The sequence below is a fragment of the Garra rufa genome, chromosome 15 (genome assembly GCF_049309525.1).
Source record: "Garra rufa chromosome 15, GarRuf1.0, whole genome shotgun sequence".
NCBI classification, from domain to species: Eukaryota; Metazoa; Chordata; class Actinopteri; order Cypriniformes; family Cyprinidae; genus Garra; species Garra rufa.
Window position 1 is genome coordinate 1680810 of NC_133375.1, and position 8894 is coordinate 1689703.

At 44.4% G+C, this 8894-nt stretch overlaps 1 protein-coding gene across 1 annotated transcript; it reads left to right on the forward strand.

The window, feature by feature from the left end:
- The first annotated feature begins 395 nt into the window (after positions 1–395).
- LOC141286977 (uncharacterized) lies at positions 396–8840 on the forward strand. The gene is made up of 3 exons (XM_073819109.1): positions 396–2272; positions 2380–7601; positions 8059–8840. The coding sequence occupies exons 1-2, from the start codon at positions 396–398 to the stop codon at positions 7058–7060; spliced, it is 6558 nt and encodes a 2185-aa protein (XP_073675210.1). The 3' UTR covers positions 7061–7601; positions 8059–8840.
- The last annotated feature ends 54 nt before the right edge of the window (positions 8841–8894 follow it).

Below are 8894 nucleotides of genomic sequence, written 5' to 3' on the forward strand. Positions count from 1 at the left end.
ATATTTGTATTTTTTTTCTTTCCCTCCTGTGTGATGTGATGTTTCAAAATTCACTGCTTCATTATTCAAATTCCTTAAATACATCATACTAAATTTTCTAACGCAACGAGTGTTTGTCACAAATTCTTTCTCCCCTTGCTGTTGACGCAGTCTCTTGAGCGAACCTGGTCTTCTGATCACTGGTCCAAATTTTGAAGCGGTGCACTTCACGCTCACCTGCATATTTCACTGTTTGTAAGTGAGGGTTGCACTGTCGCCGCGACGCAGGTTACAGAAAGTTGGCGAGCCAGCCAGGAGACTGTTGCTTAGCAACAAGGACAGTAATAGGAAAGGTAGAAAGCGAGCAAATTTGTGAAAAAAAAAATCCCCCAGAGTGTTGACCCTACATTGTGATAATGGAAATCATAGAGAGAGAAAGTGTGAACATTGAAAATGCGCTTATAGTCAAAGGCCTCACGTTGACCGAGGCAGATGATGAGCTAGTAACCTTCTTGCAAAAGTTTGGCTCAGTTAAACGTAACTTGATAATTGATGATCAAACTTCTGAGTTCCATCAGCATGCTATTGTGGAATATGTTCACAGCTTTGCGATGCTGAATTTAACGCCAATGCTACCCTTAACCCTGGGAAGCCTCTTGAACCCAAGTGTCACATTTCAAGTACGAGCTCTGGCTAGCGTCTGTAACCGGACAGCTAGTGATGAAGTCACTGAGGGGTATATTGAAAAATTAAAGGCTCTTGCTAAAGAGAGTGAGAGGCCCCTCTCAGATGTGCTTCAGGAGGAGTTAGAAAAACTCCAAGCTCACTCTGCTAACTGTACTCCACAAAGAGCACAAAAAGCATGCGTTGATGATCCCCTTAGTTCAGAGGCGTCTTGTTCCCCGATACTCTTGTCGACCAATGCAGAAACAGTAGGAATGCGAATCCCAGAATCCAAAGACCCAACCAAGAGACGGGTGGCCCCAGTGGCCTTCCCAAATCCAGAAACCACTGTTGACGGTGTCACAGTTACTACCAGCCCTGGTTTCCCTGTGAATGTTGCAGACCCACCGGGTATTCAAAGAATGGTAGTGGAGCACATAGTAAAGACAGCTGATGCTGCAATGGTGCAACAAACCTCAGTTCGCCTTAGGATCTTCTCAGGGAGGTGTCCACGCCCTCCAAATGAACCTGATTTTGATACTTGGCGAGCAAGTGTAGACCTTCTGCTAAGTGACCCGTCTGTTTCAGATTTACATAGAGCACGTAGGATCTTAGACAGCTTGCTGCCTCCCGCTGCAGACGTAGTGAAGCATGTGCGACCTCCAGCTTTGCCTGTGGTATACCTAGAGTTACTAGAGTCAGTGTACGGTTCTGTAGAGGATGGTGATGAACTGTTGGCCAAATTCATGGGCACCTTACAGAACCAGGGTGAAAGGTCATCTGATTTCTTGCATCGGTTGCAAGTTCTTCTGAGTTCAACGATTAGGAGGGGAGGTATTGCGGAGAAAGATCATGATCGTTGCCTCTTGAAACAGTTTATGAGAGGGTGTTGGGACAATGGTCTCATTGACAGCCTTCAGTTAGGAAAGAGCGAGTCTCACCCCCCCACTTTTGCTGAATTGGTTGTGTTAATTCGAACAGAGGAGGGTAAGCGTGCCTCCAAAGAGGAGCGAATGAAAAGACACCTTGGGTTGTCAAAAACTCCTGTTGCTTCCCCAAGGCCACGGTCTGCCACTCAGCAAGTGTCTGTCTATTCACATGAGACACCAAATTCTAGCAATTTTGAAACTGACTTCCTAAAGAAACAACTTGCAGAAGTACAGGCCCAAGTTGCTACTCTAGGTCAAACTCCAAGCCCGAGGCGCCTGAGTGGGTGTTCTGAGAAGGCAGAGTTGAACACTTTGAGGAAAGTAGTGGAAGAGTTGCGCACTCAGGTAGCTACTATGAAAACATCCATGGCTCAAGAAGTAAAGTGTGGAAATTCCGATGACTCAGAAGTCGCTAACCTGCGACGACAAGTTGCTGAACTGCAAGCTCAGAGTGCTGCTCAAAAGAGTTATAGAGACTACTCCCGAGAGACTGCTAGTCCCCGAGTTTTTCCGCCACAGAATTTGTTTGAAACCGACACAGTTAGAGGTGCTAGAAGGGCCCAACCAATGGCCAATCGGCCTCGCCCTGGATATTGTTTCCGTTGCGGAGAAGATGGCCATTTGGCTGTTGCTTGCGATAATCCTGCAAATCCCCCGAAAGTTGAGGAAAAGCGGCGTAAGTTGAGGGAGCAACAGGCCCAGTGGGACTCTCTGCATGGGAATTCCTCTTTGCCTTTAAACTAAGAGAAGTCTCTGTAGCGGGGCATACAGAGACAAGGTGTAAAAGTAACCGCCCTAAATGTTATAGGCAAGTGCCTGTCACAAGCAATCATGAGTCACCCTTAAAGAATCTACCGAAGGGGTTAGTAGGAGTAAAGTGCACTGCGCAGATCAGTATCGGTGGTAAAGAGGTAGGCTGTCTCTTAGACACGGGCTCTCAGGTTACTACGGTTCCCCAGTCGTTCTACGAGGCACATCTATTTAATCACCCGCTGAAGTCGTTAGAAAATTTGTTAGAGGTGGAGGGAGCTAATGGGCAAGCCGTGCCATATTTGGGTTACATCGAGTTGGCCTTGAGGTTCCCGAAAGAGTTTGTAGGTGTTGAAGTCGAAGTCCCCACTTTAGCTTTAGTAGTTCCGGATCTAAAGAGTATGTCACAAGTGCTTGTCGGTACAAATTCCCTGGATGTACTTTATGGCCACTGCATTAGGGAGAATCAGAGTAACCCTTGTTCGAGCCTCCACGGATACCAGGCAGTGCTTAAAGTCCTGGAGGCAAGATGGAAGCAAACTAGCAGTGAAGCATTGGGGCACGTGAAGCTGATAGGGAATTTACCTGAAGTCATACCTGCCGGGAACACGGTGGTCCTGAATGGTTCAGTTCAGCTTAGGGAACCTTGTATGGAGAAATGGGTGACTCTTGAGCAACCATCGGCCCCATTCCCAAGCGGTCTCTTAGTTGCAAGCTGTGTGCACACATTGCCTTCTAGACGACCTTCTCAGCTGTCCGTCTTACTTAAAAATGGTACTCAAACAGATATAACGATCCCCCCTAAAGCTGTACTTGCTGAGATCCATGCTATACAGAGGGTTATAGAGAAAACATCCCAGAACTCAAGCGAAGTTGAATCATCAGCACCTACCCATGCTAACCTTACCTTTGATTTTGGAGACTCTCCTTTGTCTTCAGACTGGAGGGAGCGGATATCAAACCGGTTGAATTCTATGCCTGAGGTCTTCTCTTTACATGATCTTGATTATGGCTGTACAGGTCAAGTGAAACATCCAATCAGATTAACTGACGAGACACCCTTTAAGCATAGGGCACGCCCGATCCACCCCCAAGACATTGATGCTGTTCGAAAGCATCTTCAGGAACTAATGACTGCTGGAGTAATTCGTGAGTCGGAGTCCCCCTTTTCTTCACCCATAGTGGTAGTCCGAAAGAAAGATGGCTCGGTGCGACTCTGTATCGACTTTCGGAAGTTGAATTCCCAGACGATCAAAGACGCATACGCTCTGCCCAATCTAGAAGAAGTTTTTTCTGTACTTACCGGCTCAAAGTGGTTCTCGGTGCTTGATTTAAAGTCTGGGTTCTATCAGATTGAGATGGATGAGGCTGATAAGTGCAAGACTGCTTTCGTATGCCCTCTTGGATTCTGGGAATTCAATAGAATGCCCCAGGGAATTACAAATGCGCCAAGTACATTTCAAAGATTAATGGAGCGGTGTATGGGTGACCTCCACAGGAAACAAGTACTAGTCTTTATTGATGATTTGATAGTCTTTTCAAAGACCTTGGAAGAGCATGAGTCGCGGTTAGTACAAGTCCTCGATCGACTTAAAGAGTACGGATTGAAGTTGGCGCCTGAAAAATGCCGTTTCTTCCAGACATCAGTCAAATATTTGGGGCATGTCGTCTCCAGAGACGGGGTAAAGACTGACCCGGCTAAGATTGAGGCTCTAAAAACTTGGCCAAGGCCCACAAATTTGAAAGAGCTGAGAGCTTTCTTAGGTTTTGCTGGGTACTATAGAAGGTTCGTGTGTAACTACTCGAAGATAGTGAAACCTCTCACAGGACTCACTGAAGGGTACCCTCCACTTCGTAGGGGCCGCAGCGGGAAACGAGAAGGGGGAGAGTACTTCAATACCAAAGAGCAGTTCGGTGATCGGTGGACTATTTCATGTCAGAATGCCTTTGACGTCATCATTTCTAAGTTGACCTCTGCTCCTGTTCTGGGCTTTGCTGACCCCAAGCTTCCATATACGCTTCACACCGATGCCAGTACTACGGGGCTTGGTGCGGCATTGTACCAGGAGCAGGACGGGCAGATGCGGGTAATAGCGTTCGCCAGCAGGGGACTGACAAAGAGTGAGGCAAAATACCCTGCACATAAGCTTGAATTCTTGGCGTTAAAGTGGGCTGTTACGACCAAGTTCAGCGATTATTTGTATGGCACAGACTTCACTGTTGTAACAGACAGTAATCCTCTGACGTATGTTTTGACTTCTGCGAAGCTTGATGCTACCAGCTACCGCTGGTTGTCTAGCTTGTCGACCTACACCTTTAAGCTCCAATATAGGGCTGGGAGTCAGAATCAGGACGCAGATGGTCTCTCCCGGCGTCCGCATGGTGAGCCCCTGGATGATCTGATCTCTCAGAAGGAAAGAGAAAGGATCAAGCAGTTTACACTTCACCACCTTGCGGAGCCTGGAAACGGGTCTGATTTTCTCATGGCAGATGTAGTGAAGGCCATTTGTGAGAGACATGAGGTGATTAGTTTGCCCGAAGGGCCTGGGTTGGCACCCTCTTCACTTACATTGGTCGAGTCCCTCACTCATTGTGTTGATGCCTTACCGAATGAGTTGCAGCACGAGGATGAGCATGGTCTACCTGATATCCCTAATCTCTCAGAGACCACGTTAGCAGAATGGCAAGGGAAAGATCCAGAGCTTGAGATAATAATTGAGTGGATGAGGAGTGGGACTAGGCCAGGTACTCTGAGGGGCCAGCCACCTGAAATAGTATTGTGGTTGAGGGAGTGGAGTCGACTTGAGCTGAAGAATGGGCTGTTGTATAGGAGGAGGCAAGAGCATGGGGTCTCTCACTATCAGCTTGTATTACCTGCAGTGCTTAGGGAAATGGTATTGCGCAGTCTACACGATGACATGGGGCACTTGGGTATTGAGAGAACCCTGGACTTGGTGAGGTCCAGGTTCTTCTGGCCCAGGATGTCCCAGGCAGTTGAGGAGAAGATCAAGACATGTGAGCGTTGCGTGCGCAGAAAGAGGGCTCCAGACAGAGCAGCTCCACTGGTCAACATTCAGACCAGTAGACCTTTGGAGTTGGTCTGTATGGACTTTTTGTCGTTAGAGCCAGACCACAGCAATACCAAAAACATATTGGTCATCACAGATCATTTCACAAAATACGCTGTGGCTATACCGACCCAGAACCAAACAGCTCGTACAGTCGCGAAATGTCTGTGGGAAAATTTCTTGGTTCACTATGGCTTTCCTGAGAAGCTACATAGTGACCAAGGGCCCGATTTTGAATCCCACACCATCAAGGAGTTGTGTCATATTGCAGGTATTCATAAGATTCGTACCACGCCATACCACCCCAGAGGTAACCCGGTAGAACGTTTCAACCGGACACTTCTCCAAATGCTGGGAACATTAGATAATGAGAAAAAGTCCAGGTGGAAAGAGTTTGTGAAGCCCTTAGTGCACGCATACAATTGTACGCGCAACGATACAACCGGGTATGCTCCTTATGAGCTCATGTTTGGGCGGCTGCCTCGCTTGCCAGTTGATTTAGCTTTCGGGTTGCCAACAGAAGCTCCGGCTAAGTCCCATTCCCAATACGTGAAGGATTTGAAAGATCGGTTGCGAGAGAGCTACGAGATAGCTAAGAAGAACTCTGTTAAATTAGCAGAGCGTAACAAAGGCAGATTTGATAAACGCGTGGTTGTTTCTACCTTGGAGGAGGGTGACAGAGTCCTTGTGCGCAATGTTAGATTGCGAGGGAAGCATAAGCTCGCTGACAGGTGGGAGCAAGGTGTCCAAATAGTAGTCAAGAGAGCAGGAGACTTACCGGTGTACACTGTCCGACCAGTTGGGCAGAGTGGTCCTTTCAGGACGTTACATCGAGACTTGTTGTTGCCCTGTGGATTTTTGCAGTCGGATCGAAACGAGCAGCAGCCAAAGCAAAGAGTTCGCAGGCCCAGAACTAGAGCCTGTGCTAATAAGGATGATTCACAAGAGTCAGAGTGTGAGTACGAGTCCGAGTCCGATCAGTTCTTTAGTCCTGTACTTGGGGATGTGTTGGACTTTGAAACTCGGGTTCTGGTGAGTCCTGAGCAATTACCCTGCTCAAACCCTCCGAATGTCCCAATTGACTTACCTGTTGTTGAGCCTGCAAGAGAGAGTATACCTACCTGTGAGTTCTCAGACGAGAATTTAGAGGGACCTGTAAGGGAAAGCTTACCTGAGTCTGGAGAAGTAGATACGCCTGCTGTTGAGCTGGAATCTGGTCATAGTGATCCAGGGGTTTCGGTGGGGGAAGATCCAGGATTGGATCTCTGTTCTAAGTCTGTAGGTGAATTTCCTTCTGAGGAGGTTCAAATCGAAGTTGATAGTGAGGTTGAGAACGGAACTACGAATGCTGAAGTTGATCAAAGTCAACGAGAGAATGAACCAGAGTTCGAGGAAGGAGTTATTCCCAGGCGCTCGCAAAGAGAGCGACGGCCTGCAAAAAGGTTTGAGTATCCCCAGTTAGGGAATCCACTTACTGTGGTGATTCAATCTCTGTTGCAAGGTTTAAGTGTGGCATTCAGTACTTCTTTGGAGGAGGTAAATTCTTCTTCTATTGATGATGTGCCTGTGGTTGTGGCTCAACCCAAAAAATGTGCAGATGCAGCGAGGACGTGCATGTATTCAGGAGGGGAGGGTGTAACCCAGATCGCTGAAGAGATTCTGTTGATGTAAGGAGAGAGAGAAAAAAAATATATAAGGACTAACACTTGTGAATATATTTATATATATATATATATATATATATATATACATATAAAACAGTTATTTTATTAATATCTGTGGGGAAAGAAAAAAAAAAATAGAAAGTTTAAGATTCTAAGAGAAAATGCATAAACTAAAATCATAAAACTCATTTAGAAAAGTTATCCTATTTAGCAAGACGAAGATTGGTTCAATTCAACGAGTGGGAGTTAGCCCCGCCTTAAAAGGTGGTTTCAGGGCAAGGGTGATGCAACACTTTTGACGAGACAGCGAAGCGGCTAGTTCGAGTCAGAGAAACTGCTGGTGCGATCCTAAAGAAAGAAACAAGAGAATTAGAACGAACAAACCAAGAGTTAAATCAGAGAAACAATTGACAGACTTTTAGATTAAAGTGCGAATTGAGTTTGATCAGTCAAACTTTACGAGTGAATGTGTTATTGATTGCTACGAAGAGAATACATATCCAAAGTTGGGAGTTTTGTTCTTCATACCCGAGAATTGAGTTCTCTTGGTGAGTGCTGTAATTAAATAATTTTTTTTTTGTGGGTAAAATGCTTGATAAATGGGGTTGAATTACTAAATTCTGATGTTATATGCAGTTGTATGTAAAATAGTTGACCCTTTTTGTTTATAATGGGAATACTATTGCATGTATGTGTTGAATAATTAATGTTTCAGAGTTAAAAGTCACCTTGAGTGGTTAATAGAGGTTATTTTACTGAATTTCGTCGTGTATTTGAGCTATGAGTTAATGCGCGATCATGACGCACATGTAATACGGGCAGATGAGGCCTAGTGCGTCATCAGAAAAATAGCTCTTTGCACATACAAACTAGATGTGCTAAAGTAAGACGGAATTTCAGTAAAAGGAAAAATGTTGAAAGGTGTTTATTTGCGGACTAACTGCTCTAATGATGTATATTTTTGAAAGGAATGTCTAATTGTATTTTTGGCCTTGTCTTTGCAAGGTTGGGTCTTTTCTTTCTTCCCTTTTCCTTTTGTTTCTTCTTCTTTTCTACTTTTTGTCATTTCTGAGTCGGATGCTGCACATTTCCTGGACACCTGATGATTTTGAAGAAGAGTTGTATGTGAATTGTCCCTGCTTGCTTCACATCGGAAACACCGTTGCGAGCGGGAACTGGCGAGCCAATTGCCCATATAAGGAAGGACCGAGCTTGTGAATCAAGGAACGAACAGAGTGGTATGATTGAGCACACATCTGAATTGAACTGTGTTGATCTGAGATACATTGCGGAAGAAGGATCTCGTGGGAGCGGCATTCGAACTGGAACTGAGAATTAGTGTGTGTATATATATATAAAGAGGAATCTGAATTATATTGAGACTGCTAATTAGGCTGTAATTTGACCTGTAATTTTATTTTCTCTACTGTTATTTTTTTCCCTTTCAAGTTTTATTGTATTTCATTTCATTTTTTTATATTTTATTTATTTATTTTTCTTGGAGAACGAGAGTAAAAAGGGTATTTTTAAAGGATTATCATTTGGAAGGATTGTATTTGAATTTAAAACGTATACTTAACCTAAATGAGCCAATTAGAAACGAACTGAATAAATAGGTAAACAAATATTATATACATATATTAATAGAATAAGGGTCAATTAAATTTATTAGCTTGAAACTAAATAGGTAATAAAAAGAGAAACAATAATAATTATAAATTAAATAGGAAATATAAATAAGGGCTATAATAAGGTTACATTTAATTGTTCCACGGCAAATTCTTGCTGTTCTCCTGGTCATTATATATATATATATATATATATTTGTATTTTTTTTCTTT

Coding starts and splice junctions, on each gene's coding strand:
- LOC141286977 (XM_073819109.1), top strand. CDS start 396: ATGGAAATCATAGAGAGAGAAAGTGTGAACATTGAAAATGCGCTTATA. Junction 2,273..2,379: donor TTGAGGGAGCAACAGGCCCA/GTGGGACTCTCT, acceptor TAAATGTTATAG/GCAAGTGCCTGTCACAAGCA.